At 32.7% G+C, this 16,203-nt stretch overlaps 1 protein-coding gene and 1 long non-coding RNA gene across 2 annotated transcripts in view; both read right to left on the reverse strand.

Moving 5' to 3' along the window:
• Window positions 1-712: 712 nt before the first annotated feature.
• LOC121251867 lies at window positions 713-3,711 on the reverse strand. The gene is made up of 2 exons (XR_005938131.1): window positions 3,265-3,711; window positions 713-914 (listed from the first exon to the last, which is right to left on the reverse strand). It is a non-coding gene; the product is annotated as an uncharacterized LOC121251867 (long non-coding RNA).
• Window positions 3,712-10,927: 7,216 nt separating this feature from the next.
• Window positions 10,928-16,203, reverse strand: part of LOC121251868 (rRNA (cytosine-C(5))-methyltransferase NOP2C) — a 39,353-nt gene continuing 34,077 nt past the window's right edge. Inside the window, exons 8-13 of the mRNA XM_041151258.1 lie at window positions 15,027-15,259; window positions 14,273-14,486; window positions 12,517-12,617; window positions 12,012-12,093; window positions 11,627-11,688; window positions 10,928-11,398 (exon numbers count right to left, since the gene is read on the reverse strand). Of these exons, the coding sequence (XP_041007192.1) occupies window positions 11,284-11,398; window positions 11,627-11,688; window positions 12,012-12,093; window positions 12,517-12,617; window positions 14,273-14,486; window positions 15,027-15,259 (807 nt within the window). The 3' untranslated portion in view covers window positions 10,928-11,283. The remainder of the gene's footprint in view (window positions 11,399-11,626; window positions 11,689-12,011; window positions 12,094-12,516; window positions 12,618-14,272; window positions 14,487-15,026; window positions 15,260-16,203) is intronic.

Raw genomic sequence — 16,203 nt, forward strand, 5'->3', positions numbered from 1 at the left:
GTTTTTTCATTTTCTTTGTTAATTTTTCTTCCATCGTCCATCTGTAAGTAAATGAAAGACGACATTCATTTTCTACAGATCTGAGTTGGTGTAATTTTTTTGAAGTGGGTTTATTTTTGAAGACATATTTATATATTTGAAGGAATCGTGTTTAGATATGTGTTTTTTTTAACGTTCTCTATTCTCACTTTTTTTCAGAATCTGTTCTTTCACTTGTTTTTTTCCTTCCAACCTATTTCTGTAGGAAAATGAACATGAAATCGATTTTGTTTTCTTTTTTTTGTTTTAATGTTTTTGCCTAAATTTTTATTTTACCTTCATTCTATTCCTCTATTTTTTTTCTTTGTTTTGTTTGTTGTTCCTCTAGATAAATGAATGCATAATGTTCGTTTCTATTATTTTACTATCATTCTATTGTTCTGTTTTTTCTTTATTTTGTTTGGTGTTTGTTTTTCTATTGCCTTTTGTTTTCCTTATAAATCTCAACAGATGTTCATATCTTTGGTGTTTTTGTTTGACCTTTATTTTTTATTTTTTTTTATTGTGAATCTTTACATAAATGAATGCATGTTGTTCCTTTTTGTTGGGGTTTTTTTTTTTCTTGTATACATGTGTCACAACCCCGCCCTGTGAAGGACAAGATCACGACGTACATACCTGTCCTTTTTTTTCTTTCTAATAACATACGATCGGCATGGACATGACACATGTGTACTCTAAATTTTTCATTTAATAAAGGGAACACCTGATAGACATTCTATTCGAACATTTATTATAAAAGACTCTTAGAGTCCATACGTTCATAAAAACATAACTTATCATCTATAAACATAATTGTTCTAGTTAGGGAAGATCCTAAGCTTCTGCCTCTCCCTCTGCAGTATTGCCTTGCTCCCCAACCTTTTCATCAATACCTGGATGTTTAAAACATTTAAAACAAAAGTGAGTCGAAAACTCAGTAAGTAGTACACCATGCAGTGAACATACTAGGCATCTATTCTTTTCTTTTAAAAACATGCATACATAAACATATTTGCTAATTCTTGACAATGCTTTCATGCATAACAGTTTAAGAAATAAGCCATATACTTTCATACATAAACATTTTAAGAAATAACCATGCTTTCATGCATAAACATTTTAAGAAATAATTATACTTTCATATTTCACTTTCTTTGGCCGGTACACACTATTATGCCCCGTGTGTTGGGGTTAGCGGTCTTCCTTTGGACCTAGATTCCGCCCGTGGCCACAGGTTAGAAATCCCTTTTCAGCCAGGGGCAACACAGGATGCACTACCAGTACTACTTACCCGGCATTACAATCTGTCCATTCTTTTGGTACCCTTTTCATTCATATGGCCGTTATGTATTTTCATACATTAAAGCATTCATTCATTCAGTCCTTTCTTTCATTCATTCATTTCAGTCCTTTCAGTCATTTTCATCATTTAACAGTTCATTAATGGAAAACGTAATTTAAAAGCATGAACTTAAACATCATCTCTTCATTTAACTGTGCGTTCATGAAAAAATATCATTTTAAAGCATGAGCTTAAACATCATTTTTCATAGCATCCATAAGGCATCAATTCATGGGAACAATTTAAAATCAGTTAACAGGGACAATTTAACATCAGTTCATAGGGACATCTTAAAACGTTCATTCGCGTCATTTAAAGCATCAGTTCATATGGGCATTTTAAAACACTTTCTTCACGTCATTTAAAGTATCAATTCATAGGGACATTTTAATACTCATTTAAAGCATCACTTGAAGCATAAGGCATGAGACATTTATTTTCTTTCCTTTACAATCAAAATATTTTCATCATCTTTCTTACTTCGATGCATTTGCATTTTTATGAAAAAGATATATTTTCATACTATACTACATATATGAATAATCAATAAGTTTATTGAGAGAGCATGTATGGAAAGCTCATGACTTAGAACCTACGTGCATGCATTACCTTATACACATACACACAATTATAATCGATAGGGTGCTTAACAGGGGCTATCAAGATAGGGCTTGTACATACTATATTCATTTACTCTTTTCTTTAGAAGAGTATTTGCAATAAGAGAGAGAGACATTCTTTCATAAAGAGAACTTGGTGTAAGAAGCATGGTCATAGCTACTTACCTCTGTGCTCTTCGATACTTCCATCATCAATATAGGTCCTATTCCAATAAATATCATAAGCGTGTTAATACTCATACAATATTCTTTATCCCTCCCTTTAAAAAGAGAAAGTCACGATATTACAATCTAACGTCCATCCTATACTTAGCATTAACCCCAATGACTACTCATCACCTCGACTGACAAGAGAATAATTTAAATATTAAGACATGCTAGTTGTCCATGGAAAGGCTATTTTAAAGGCTTACATGAAAAGTAGTTAAGAATTCATAGGCTTTAAGCAATGTTTCTTTGGTTCAAGCTCACTTTAGGTTATGAACATTAGGAGATAAAATCTGAAATTCTCAACAATGGGCTTTAAAATAGATTTAGGCATCTCAAGTAGGCTAACAAGCTTAGAAAACATGCCTTTTAATCAACTTGTAATCCCTCATTATAAAAAGGTTAGCTTATCGATATTTTAGACTCTTGGGTTATGTAGCATTTAACCAAACGAGGGACTATAAATGGACTATTTTTATGGCATGACGTACTTAGGAATACTGGACAGCTTTGCATATCATAATATATTAGGCACAATTAATCTCTTATATCTAGATTAAGCTAAGTTATAACCTATTTACATAAGTAATATATTAATAGTTTAGATAAAACCTCCCATTAAAATTAAAGTAGCATAAAGTATAGCAAAGTTACCCATTAAGAAACTTTAAAACCTTTAAACACTCAGGCTTATAATTTACTCACTTAATACCTTTTAAAAGCAATATATAAAATTTTAGAACCCTGGCAAAACCTGTAAACCGAACCTCTAGCATCCTAAAAATAGATTACCAACCAAACCTCAACACAAGGCACATAATACCAACATATATAATTTAAAATCACTTTAATCATCACTTATGATTAAACCAAGTTTAATAATAACATAGTATTTTCAAAATATAAGAAAATACATAGCAAAACAACTATAATGCCATTCGGTTTGGGCCAAAAGCAGGGCATACATATTTATTTGCAATATAGGAAATTAACTACATCAAAATACAAGTTAAAACAACTTAGTTGGCTTCCAAAATCATATTAAAAATAAATGAGTCAAATTAGGATTTTTACCTTAAGTTCTTAGCTCCTTTCAAAACACAAGTGGATGACCAAATAGAGGTATAGCCGTGTGGATGAAGAGCAACACGATATCACTGTTTTAAACTCCAAAACTGAAACATAAAAATCATCAAAAGAAAACCCACTTGATTAAACCAGGGCTAAATTCGAAATACACAAAGGAGAATGATTAAAGGTACTCTTATCTTGCTATGGAGTCATAAGCTTGAAGATGATGAGAGGAGTTGGTTTCTTGAAGAACAAAAGAGAGGAGAAGAAGAGAGGGTTGGCTTTAGCTTTCTTGGAAAGGGAGTGGAATTTTTATTTCTTTTCTCTTGGGTGAGGGTCGACTGAATGGGGGATAGAAATGCTTAGGATTAGTTTTTATTTGTTTTCATCTTTTCTCTTTTGTTGCCTTGGATGATGGGTGGAAGGAAAGTAAAGTCAATGGCTTCCTTAGGAAGCTCATGGGTCAAAGGGCTTGATGGGTTGCTTTTGAAGCCTATGGATGCAAAAGCTTATTAGCTTGTTCTAGAATCCTACTGGTGAAATGGGATAAAGGGCTTTAGTTGCTTGGTCAAAGCTTATCACATAAGCTTGGAAGATGGATGGTGGAGATCTATCCACCTCAAGGATGCTTTTCATCTACCAATCTAATGGTAGAGAATAATTGAGTCATTTCCTAAATAAATAAAATTAAAGGGCTTAAGAGAAAATATTTCAAAATCTTAAAATAATACCCTTGATTTATTTTAATAAATTATATTTTAAAAATAAATAAAGCATACTCATCTTAAAATAGAATAATTAACAGTAATAAAAATCTTTATCTAAAAATATTTAACTGAAGGAATTAATAAAGATGTAAAGACCTATGTAGTAGGACTCGGGTATTACAACATGCCAACCTTTCTCATATTTGACGAGATAGTGTGCATATATCAATTTCTTTTGTTTGCGATATAGTTTATGTCGGCTGTAATATGAAATTATGCAAGATATTTATTACATTTATTATTATCTAAAGTCTGAAATCTGATATGTTTGAAGCCAAAAATGTTAATATCATTTTTTTGTAACATGTGGAAGTTTATTTTTTGACTTATATATCATGTTTTGAGTTTAGCTTTAAATTTTTGGAATTTTAAGTATTAAGTCTGGAATTATTCAACCAAAAAATTCTTGACATGTCACTTATATCTCGTTTACATATGGCTTTTATGTTATGTATATGTATGTTATGAATGTACAAGTCATTCTGTGTTAATGTTATATATCTCTTCGTCCTTGTGTTTTGTTTTTACCCATATGAAGAACTGTAGACAGTTGAGTATAAATCTTTAAATTTTTTATTCAAATGTGATGCACTATATATATATATATATATATATATATATTGTTTTCTTTATTTTCCAGGCCTAATTTTCTTTGTTTCTATTACATCAGTCAAGTTTTAGGTTAGATTTTTTTTTATTTTTTATTTTTGCTCATCTTTATAAACTCTGGCATATCTAGACATTTTCTTCTAGGCTTGAACAATAAAATTTTTATTTGATTATTTGTTCTGCACAGTTATAATTTTTATCAACTGTTTTGAACCTGGACATGTCTTTACATAGTTTTGTCTCAGATCCCGCGATTTATTTCTTACTCTAAACCCGAGCACTTCTGATTCAGATCTGTTGGACTACAAATTTCTTTTGTTATTTTGTTTCTTTTCTCATTTTACACTTTTTGTTGTTTCTGCTTGTGCAGTTCTTCTTCAAGTTTATTGTACTACATATTTGTTTTTTTTTTTCACATGGGATTTTTTTGTTTATATGCGTGTGTATGTACTATTTCATGGAAGCGTAGGAAAATTCATATTTAAGTTTAAATATGGAAACATAGAGAGGTCCATATTCCAAGAACCCATATAGAAACTTTCTTTGTTTGTTGTATGTTTTTCGTTAGAACAGATATTCATATGCTTATTTTTTGTTTTGCTTTGATCTTTGTTTTTTCCTCTATTGTGAAACTGTACATAAATGAATATATGTTCGTTTCTATTTTTTGTTTTTTTCCCTACACTTCTCTGCACATCTTCACATATCAGATTTGTTTTTTCCTCTTAGTCATATTTTTTTTTCTATTTATTTGTTTGCACAGCTTAAAATACTATGCGTATCTGTTTATTTAGATTTATTTCTATTATGTTAGGAATTTACTTTGTGCACATATTTATTTCTATTTAGTTCTCTGCACAGCTTCAAATACTATGTGAATCTATTTATGTTTTTTTTCGCACTCTAAATTTTTTTTTTTTTTTTTTTTGACATGTATGAGTATGTATTATTTGATGAATGCAAAGAAATTATTGGAGGCAACAAATTCAGAAATATCAAAGCCATAAATGTTTAACAGATGCATATTTAACTGAGCATAAAAGCAAATAGAAGCATACCTATTTTATCCCGAAACTCAGAAATGAAAGAGTATAGTCGACTGAATTTAGAACTCAGAAGGCAGCAGATAGATTTTTGTGATTTTATCAGATTGCAAACAACAGAAAAAATAAAACATCACAACTGCTTTTATACTGAAGCAAAAGCGGTGAAAGCGGTGTAAAAAAATTAAGTAGATAATCTAATGGCAGCTGTTTAAGCGGTGGGGAAATTTAACAAATAAAAAATTGATAACAAGCGGTTTAATCGGTAGACGACACCAAAAAAGAAATGGAAGAAAGAAATCCGAAACAATAAAGAAAATGTAAAGAAACCCAGAATCTGATAAAGATGAAGAAAAAAGAAGCGGCAGAAGCGGTGATAAGATGGAGAGAAGAAATCGAGAAAGCAATAGAGAATGGTAGAACAAAAATTGAGAAAAAAAGAGTAGTTGAAGCGGCAGACAAGAAAAAAAAAAAGAATCTGAAGCGATAAAGAAATGTAAAAAAATATTATCGTCTTGTAATATTTCGAGAAAGCCGTGGAAAACGGGATAAAATGGAACACATATATTTGAGGAAAAAAAGGGAGAAAATCATAAATTCACCAAGAATGGAATCAGGGATATAAAGGAGTAACAACTACCAATTGAAGGACAAAAGTAAGAAAATAAAATGAAGAAAGATAAACAAAAAAATGGAGGACACATCATGAAAATTAATAAAAAATCAGGGGCCAAAATGGAAAAAATAAAAAACAAATCTGGGAAATGAACATAAAAGTAGAGGCAAAAAGGTAAAATAGATAAACAAAGGTCCATAGAGGGAAAATAAATATAGAAGTAGGGGCAAAAAAGAAAAAAAGACAGACCAATGGACACATAGGGAAAACAAATATAAAAGGAGGGACAAAAATGGAAAAAAAGATAAACCAAGACTTGCCTGCTTATTGGCACTTATTATATATAAGATATCAAAGCCGCTTTGAAGCGGTCGGGCTATTATTTTGGCTTTAACAGCCTCCAATGAAAGATTGCCACATCAGCAACTCTACCTAAAGGATTTTGAAGATTATCACACCCAATAATTTCAAGTCCAAGAGTCCTGAAATATTTTTATCGTTGAAGCCTGTCTTTCGATTTCTATTTTTTCATATGGGTCAGTAGATGATGTTTTGAAGTTCTCATTCCCACTGTCACTTTATGTTTTGAAGTTCCTATCATTCTGCAGTCTCTAGAGAGAACAGATTTTGCTTATATCCACATTCCACAACAACTAAAGTAATACCTAGGTAGCACATTTAGACGCTGTTGCTTGCCATTGAGTGCTTGCTCGTCAAAACCAAACCAAACTAAAGAGATTCAGGATACTGAGATTTGAGTGATGGGAAAAAAAATTAGAAATAGAATATAGCTTGTAAATCCATTTTGTATGGGCCTGATTTAGACATAAGAATATGGGTTTCTTTTGGGTACGCTGGCCACTGAACATATATATTTACTATTTTTCTTTATGCTTGCCCTGAACTCCTTTGGAGCACTCAGGTTTAACATATACTCATAAAAATCTTTTTTTTTTATGGTAAACTACTTGCTTGCACGGAGAAGAACCAACAACAAAAACTTAGATTGGTTAATGTAAATCTACTTTGTCCTGCATTTTTCTCCCTTTTATTATATATGTTGTTCAAAGTCTTCGTAAAACTACTTTTTTCTGCAGTACACTTTGGTTTTCTTGTCGCTTGCTCTTGCCCTTTTTTGTTGACTATATTTCTATTGCTTGTGTTTTTTGCCAATATGCCATTTTAACATGCAGACATAATTTTTGCTACTTTTAGTTGCTTTTATTTTTTTTCTTTTAGACAAGTATTTGTCACTTTCAAGGACTTGATATGAATCAAAAAGTTCATGTACTTGTTGTAATTTTTCAGAAACCATAATATGCATGGAAGAGATAATCAAGAATAATGATCAAACTTTGGTTATTGATCACACACCAGAGCTTGGAATGAGTTTGATTCTGAACAAGAGGCATATAACGTCTATAATGAGTATGGATAGAACTATGGATTTAGTATTCGAAGAGATTGGTATAATAAAAGAAAAGTAGATTGCTTGGTGACTTCAAGAAAATTTGTGTTGTAAAGAGAGGTTTAGAGCCCAATGGAAGAGAGATGGACAAAAAATAGGACAGGCTACAAAGCACAAATGATAATTCGACATGATAAAGAAAAAAAAAATATTACATACATAGTATTGAGCTCTTTCATAATCATTCTCTCCATATTCTACAATGTGCTCACATAATGCCATCACAATGAAAGGTCTCAAAAGCACAAGCATTGGAAATTGATTTGACAGATGATGGTGGTATAAAATTGAAGGATTCCTATGAGTTCATGGGTAGGCAAGTTGGTAGGAAAGATGCTCTTGGTTACTAAGCAAGATCATAAGAATTACCTTCACAAAAAACGACAATGAGAGCTAAAATATGACGAGGTGTGGCGTTTATTGAGACACTTCCAAAAGAAAAAACGAGAGAATCTTTCCTTTTATAATGCTGCACAATTAGATACTGCAGAACGCATAACAAATATCTTTTAGGCAGATGCCCAAATGATTGTTGATTATAATTTATTTGGTGGTATAGTTAATTTTGATACGATATATAGTACTAAGGAGTATCGACCACTTGCAATGTTTGTTGGGTTTAATCATCATAGAGAGATTGTGATATTTGGTGTTGCACTTCTTTACGACGAGACCATAGAGTCATTTAAATGGTTGTTTGAAACTTTCTTTGAAGCAATCTCAGGGAAGAAACCAAAGACCATATTTACTGATCAAGATCCAACAATGGCAAAAGCTATCTCAATAGTAATGCCAAGTACCTATCATTGGCTTTGTAAGTGGCATTTAATCCAAAATGCTATGAAACATGTTGGTCATTTATTGAGAGCTGAGAGTGGCTTTAGAATGGATCCCAATGCATGTTTTGAGATTTTTGAAGAGGGAGAAGAGTTATCCAGTGCTTGGGATTCTAAGCTTCATAAGTACAATGTATGTGACAATTCTTGGCTATAACATTTGTTTGAATTGAAAGAAAAATTGGCAAAAGCATATGTGAAGATGTCATTTTCTACAAGAATGGCTTCTACACAATTGAGTGAAAGTTTGAACTCTAACCTGAAGGATTATTTACAGTCAGATTATGATATTGTAAAATTCTTCACACATTTTGAAAGGCCACTCAATGCTAAACGCTACAAAGAGTTGCAAGCAAAGTACAATTTGAGGCAAAAGTTACCAAAAGTTAAGATTGCATCACCTATGTTGATTGATGCAAGCAACAAATACATATATTTTTCAATTATTTTTGAAAATTTCAAATGCAATATAAAGAGTTTCAATGAGCTTTTGTTAAAGAGCATAGTGAAAGAGACTTGTCTCATGAATACGTAGTCTCAATATATGAGAAGCCTAAAGATCGTGTAGTCATATGGAATTCTTTGGAAAACAATGTTACATGTAATTGTAGGAACTTTTTACAAATACTTGTCCTGCAGTTTCAACTAGAGCGACAAATACAATAGACTATTTCATAAAGAACACCATATTACAAACATCATGAAAATACTGTAATGTTTTCTTAAATTCTTCTCTTGTTGGGACTCATAGCTGCACTGCTTCTTTTTGTTCTGGTTGTTATTATTGTCTCTTTTGGTTTTACAACCAATGTTGTTTATTGGTGTCCTTCGCTGGAAGTATCAAGCAAGTGGTCTCCACCAACAACTGCACTCTCTCCATAACATAAATGATGTAGCAAGAGTAGATTCACATTTGCCAATCCATGTTTTTTGCTGTTAGTTCTTAACAGTGTTCCAAATGAGTTCAGTGGCCAACGTATAGGAAAAATAGGATATATCTATTCACTCATCAGTTGCCAGCGTATAAGAAAAACACGAGATATCTACACGACATCAGTTTGGCCAGCATACCACTACACGGCGTCGGTTTGCTTAACAGGAGATTTCTTGTTCTTTTTGTAATAGGACCCAAGCCGCACCCAAATCGAAAAGATGGATACCCCACCCACCCTCTCCAACATTTTATTAGGAAAAATGATACTATGCCTCGTGATTTTGTTATTTCATTTTAACCGATCATATATTTATTTATTTATTTATTTTTATTTAATGATTAAAAAATTGATTATTAGTATATTGTATATTTTTTTATTTTTTAAAATATTTAAAGATATTTAAAAAAGTGAAAAATAAAAAAGAAAAAAATAAATAAAATAAATAAAAGTGGCATTTGGCCTAAGGGGCACACCTAGCGGTCCTCAAACTTACTACGAGTGCAATTGAACTTTTTTTTTCTCTCTCTTTTAAACATATTTTAAAAATAAAAAATATATCATTTCACTAATAATTACTTTTTTAATTATTAAGAAAAAATAAAATAAAATATCTGAACGATAATTTGAGGGACAAACTTGTGTAACCAAGTTCTGATGACCGTGCCATCGACCAACCCCTAGCGAAAGCGAGTAGATGTGCCCGACAAGCCGGGTACGGGCCACAGCACACCTAGGGAGTGGAAATTTCTCGCAATTCTACTCCCAGCACGATTTTTTTGAATTAGTTTATTTGTGCTTTTCACTTTTTGATTCTTTCCAATTTCTATTTGAAAAAATACTCTTTTGTCTACTCATTTTATCTCGTTATTTTAAGATCTCATATATTTTATTTTATTTTTAAGATATTTTTTTTTATATTTTTTTAAAATATTTTAAAATAATAAAAAACGTGAACTAAAAAATTAAAAAAAATATTAAATTTGACATGACGGTCAGATTGAACAGAGTACTCTGAGCGACTTTTATTTGTTATGCTTATTTGTTTTGTATTTGAGGTTTAAGTAATTTTTTATATTTTATATCATATTGAGATTTCTTTTAAACAAATATGAACACATGGCTTGTTAATGATCACTTGTCCGCTTTTAACGGCTTACTAACAAATTTATGAGAGAAGCACAGGAAGTAAAAAATTAAATAAAATAAAAACACTAATTTCTTTTGTAGGTATAGAAAAACACAGAATAATTTGATTTTGGTACAAACCACAAGTTCACACCTAATTTTGTATTTAAACCTTTGTTTTTATTTTTATTTTTGTTGTCGTCGTCGTCGTTCTATCTGTTTTAACTCCCACTACCAAGAGAGGAGCAAGTGCCAACAAAAAAAAAATGGTTAATAATTAAAGATATTACATTATAAGAAACCATTCACATTATTCAAAGCTACAAAATGATAGTTCAGCTTATACATAACTCAATCGCTACTACTAATTCCAATGTAGACATTCAACAAGATTGTTCTAGTTTCAAAATGACACCTAAACCTGAGGCAATGTGTTTCAAAAACCTTTAGGGTTGCTCACAGATAATTTGGACTTGATAGTAAGTCCAAAAGACACACAGCAAACTGCTACATGACTACATCACCAAGTGCACTTTAAATAAGCCGCACGTCCGCCAGCTTAATCATATACGACATACCCTAGCAGTTTATGACCTCACAGAGTTGGCAGAATTTCCCCGAGATCAGCCGTCTTTAGAGCCAACAATAAACTTGGCTATGAAAAACCCAATTGTATCAAGTGGACCTGATGGATCAAACCTCTGCACGAGCTTTTCCTCACCTGGTCTTAGCCACTCCCTGCAGTCAAGCAGTGCAACTAGTCATACAAAGTTCATTACCTTTCACCAAAAGTTCCTGTTATCAACATGCGATTAAGTGTTGTAGGAGTAAAAGAAAAGAAAAACTGGCAGACATCCTTATAATTTGTCCACAAGAAGAGCAAATTAATAGAAGGCCAATCTACACAAAAGAAAACATCCCTGAATGAGCATTCACACCAAAATATGACTGGACAAAAGTACTTACTCAATATATCCATCAGGAAATTCACAACCACCAAGAAGGCCAGGTCCTCCAATGCTTGGATGCTGAAAGGTATCACAAAATCACACATAGAAGCCCTCATGTACAAAATGCTACTGCTATTTTCTTTACAACAATGATGCATTTTCTACTAGAGGTTCTAACGCAATTGGTATGACTGTATGATATATATATTTCACATTAAAACTGATGGTTTAAGGGATATGTAGTGTAATATCATATTCAAAACCTCTTTTTTTTCCAGGGATTGAAAAATCAGTGTCATCTTTCTCCCAGAAATATATTTGTCAATTCTGTAACAATCAAATCTAACTTCAGTCATCATCTCTAGAATCCTTAAAAATAGAAGTAGAATTTGGAATCTAACCTGTTGCGCCAGGGAGAGAAATTTGTATGTATCCAAAGCATATCGCACCAATGCTTCATTCTCACCAGGATTTATTGTACATCTAGCAATTCAACCGCAGTGAAAACATTTCGGTCATGGTAAGATGAGACACATACAACAAACTTAATGGTTCCAATAATATGTAATACACTTAGTTTGATAAATAAAGCAAGAGATTAAGTTAATATATCCCTAGGAAAATCATATGCAAGCAGTTGACTGTGTAACCAATGTACCCAAAAAGTGGGCTGAGTGTGGATTGTGTAAGAAACTGGGAACCACTATTTGCAGAGTGTATTACCCCATACATGCTTTTTTTTTTTTTAAGTGACCCCATACATTCTTATAGACATTGACAAGTACTAAAACTAATTAAGGAATCCTAGTTACTGAGATGAAGAACATTACACCTGAGTATTATCAGCTTATAAGTGTGTCAACCTATAGTCCATTAATACAATGAATGAGACAAAAGCATACTAACGTTGAATACACAATTACTCCACCCGGGCGAGCTAACTGAACAGCCTGGTCAAACATTCTTCTCTGGTACTTTGCATGGTTTCTTAAGGATTGAATTGTTTCCTGACAAAACGAACATATTAAATTTTCTCCATCTATTGTTAAAAAGAAAATATAACTCTACAACACATATAACCTAATACTAACATAAATTAAATGTTATAATATAGTGAATGACAAGCACTCAAAAAATCTAATAACTTTTTAATAAAACATTTTTTAATAAAACATTTTATTTGGAATCAGTCACAGAACCCTAGCACATAGTCTAATTTTCTTTCAAGCAGTGGGGCAATAAGATGTTTTGGAAGCTAATTTGTTGTAGTAAAATTGATATGCCTTCTTTTTATGTTACGTGAAGAGGATCTATAAAGGCATACACTTTCCTTAGGAGAGTAATTATCATCTTCATTATTGTCTAGCACACATATCAGCCTCTAGATCAAAGATTTCAACGTAGTCAAAATATCTATATGAAAAGTAAATCAAGGATGTGTACATCTGACAAACCCAGTCGTAATTTAAGATAGTTACACCTTCAAGACTCAATAGATTCAATAATCCCAGCACCCGACCCCCAGGGCCCAAAAAAAAAAAAAAAGAGACAGAATAGGGAAAAATACAAGCTAGTTGGTCAGAATTCTATAGCCACAAAAACTATTTCAAGAATCCTTTTTAACTATACACCAGCATGTCTAGAAACACACCATCACGAATGCATCTAGACCAAGTGTCTGATCCCTATTTAACAACTCTTGTCGCATCTTCAGATGACCCACTCAAGCCACCTTCTGCTCCACGTAAAACATGTGAAGACCATCCAAAAAAGGCAACAAAGGGTGGGCTGCAAAATCAAGCCTTTCACTAAACTAGCACACTTAGGCATTGCTCTTGTATACGTCATGTATACTTGGGCTCTTGGTTACTCTTTTGATCAATAAAAATTTGTTTACCAATCAAAAAAAAAAAAACTACAAAGAACAATACGCCCTCAATGAATATATGACTGAATTTGCATTTTAGAAGAAAGAAGCTAGAAAAGCAGGGCCGGAAATATCTTTTCTACCACTATGGAACACAGCTGAAACCTAAGAATAGGGAAGAATGTTTCTCCGAAAAACCAGGTCAGGGCAAGCCGAATAATCCTAATGTCAAATACTCTCCTGCCTCAGACCTACCTGCCACACCTAACCTTACCATCCCTTTGTCCTTTTATTTCGTCTTTTGATTGATAAAACTTGGACCTAACACCTTTCTCATACTGACCACACAATCTTATCCACTGAGCCAAGGCTCAAGGGCAAGTATGCTCCAACAAAATGCATGACCCACGCTACACCCCAATGATAATTATATCATTTCTCTTCAATTTTGTAACAGAATATAATTATTCCTTTTAGGCAAACGGTGTAATTATTTTTTGACAAGTAGAATAGAGATTTTATTATTATTAATGAGAAAAAAGTGTCTTACCCAGCACACAAGAAGTATAGGAGAGATCCACGTAAATAGAAAAAAAGAAAAGAGCTAAAAAGTAGAAATAGAAAGAGCAACACCATGTTGGGTCACCATCCATGATTTCTTGCAACACCATACTCACAAAAACTTTCTAGCAATCCTTGAAGCTATGAAGAACCCATAAGAACTCAGGGCAACAAAACTACAAAGAATCCACATAAAAATAATTAGTAAATCGGGACTGGATTAGATTTTCCTACCTCTCCAGCAAACAGTCGAGGTCTCAAACCAAGGGCAGAGCACGGAGCATCAAGAAGGACTCTATCAAAGCTGTGAGGAGAGAAACCTTTTGAATTCTGAACCCTACCACCACTGCACTGATTTCTTCCTGGCCCATTCCGCATTCTTCGTATATTCTTTCTAATTTCAGCTTTGCTTACATAAGTTCTCTCATTCACTGTTTTATTGCAATTCCTAACTAGGATGTGAGTTCATTAGAGATGAATTCATAATTTCCATAGAGAAATTTACTTATAAAAAAAAAAAATCCATAGAGAAACATTGCACATGTTCATAACAAAATTGCAGAATCCAAACTCTAGAAACATAATTAAAAGCAACATATCATGCATTTTTTTCAATTGCAATCCTTCATGATCATTTATTATGCTTGAGTTTTTACACCTCAAAAGGAAACAATCTGGTCACAACCCAACAACTGCCTATGGAGTTGACTGACAGATAGTGTATGCAATTTACGCACAGTCCAACCATGAATCCAAGGTAAAGGAATGGCCATAGAGTAAAAATTAAGCACAGACAATCGTTTCAACAAGTAGTATTTGCTATCGTTCCAAAGATTTAAGAAAATTATTTCAATATATCAACGATTAGAAGTCAGAGAAGCAACAAAACATCACGAATTAAGATATTTATGAAACGTTGGTGCTTATTGTTCTCTAGGGTTTTTGGATGTCAATAAGCTCAGTAAATCGAGCATAAGGGAAAATTTACCTGCCATTTTCACAACTCTTGTCAGCATTCATCCCTTCCGTCAACTCTCTCTCCACATGCAAACTTGGCGTGTCAGAACTTTGAATAGTAACACCATTATTCTTCTCATTGCAACCGAGATCAGTTGTTGTATAGGAATCATTCCTTTGAGAAACAGCTTTAAGAGCATCAAGCTTATATGTGGTTATACAATTCAAACCCATTTCAGCAGCCAATTTCTGAATAACTAGGACCTTATAAGTTAACCACAAAAAAAGAAAAGTTAAAATTAATCAAACCATGAAACAAAAATCGGAAAGAATATAGATGGTTGACATTTTCACCACTAAAAAAATAAATATCATTTGAACAATGGGAATATAAAGGAGGAAGCTAAATTTGTCTATCAGCAAGAATCGCAAAGAAAACCAATCTACTTCAAAAGCAGGCCACCATTAAAACAAAAGCCATGTTTCTATTATTTTTTCAAGGACCCACCTATTGATCTGATTACAACTTTTATGTAATCATGAAATGCATGGATACAAATTTAATGCATGTAGTAATAATAATAAAAAAGAACTCTAATGTAAAGGGAACTGTAGCATTAAGCCATTGAGCCTTTACAAAGTATAATAGGAAAGCCTAGAATTTAAATGACATAGGTGTAATAAACCCGTACACCAGAATTTAATGGACTGAACAATTTAATGGTGGAATCTGATTCAGCTGTGGTGGTGGGATGGATTAAAACTGGGGTTTGTAATTTTTGGTATATGTGGGATTTTTGGGAATAAATTAAAATGCTGTTTCGTGCTCTTCATTACAGCATCTGTCATATCTATAGGGAAGGAAATATGGTTGCTGATTTTTTAGCCAAAGAGGGAGCACAAAATAATAGTCTACAATTTGCTGGATCAGAAATTGGACCAGGGAGACTTCGGGGACTATTGCGCACGGATAGTTGGGGACTTCCTTATTTACGCTATTGATTCATTGTTTATTTATTGGCTGAGGGTGAGGTTGTTCCTCCACCTCAGCGAGGTTGTATTAATAAAGTTTGTTCACTTGGGCTTGGGTTTTTTTAATTTTTTATTCTTGTAAACCCCAAGTGTAATGATGTTCTCACGGTTTTCCTCCGCCATAAGCGAGGGTCTTTTTAATAAAATTGGGATAGGGGCCACTATTGGACGTGTGG

The sequence above is a fragment of the Juglans microcarpa x Juglans regia genome, chromosome 2S (genome assembly GCF_004785595.1).
Source record: "Juglans microcarpa x Juglans regia isolate MS1-56 chromosome 2S, Jm3101_v1.0, whole genome shotgun sequence".
Classification (NCBI taxonomy): Eukaryota; Viridiplantae; Streptophyta; class Magnoliopsida; order Fagales; family Juglandaceae; genus Juglans; species Juglans microcarpa x Juglans regia.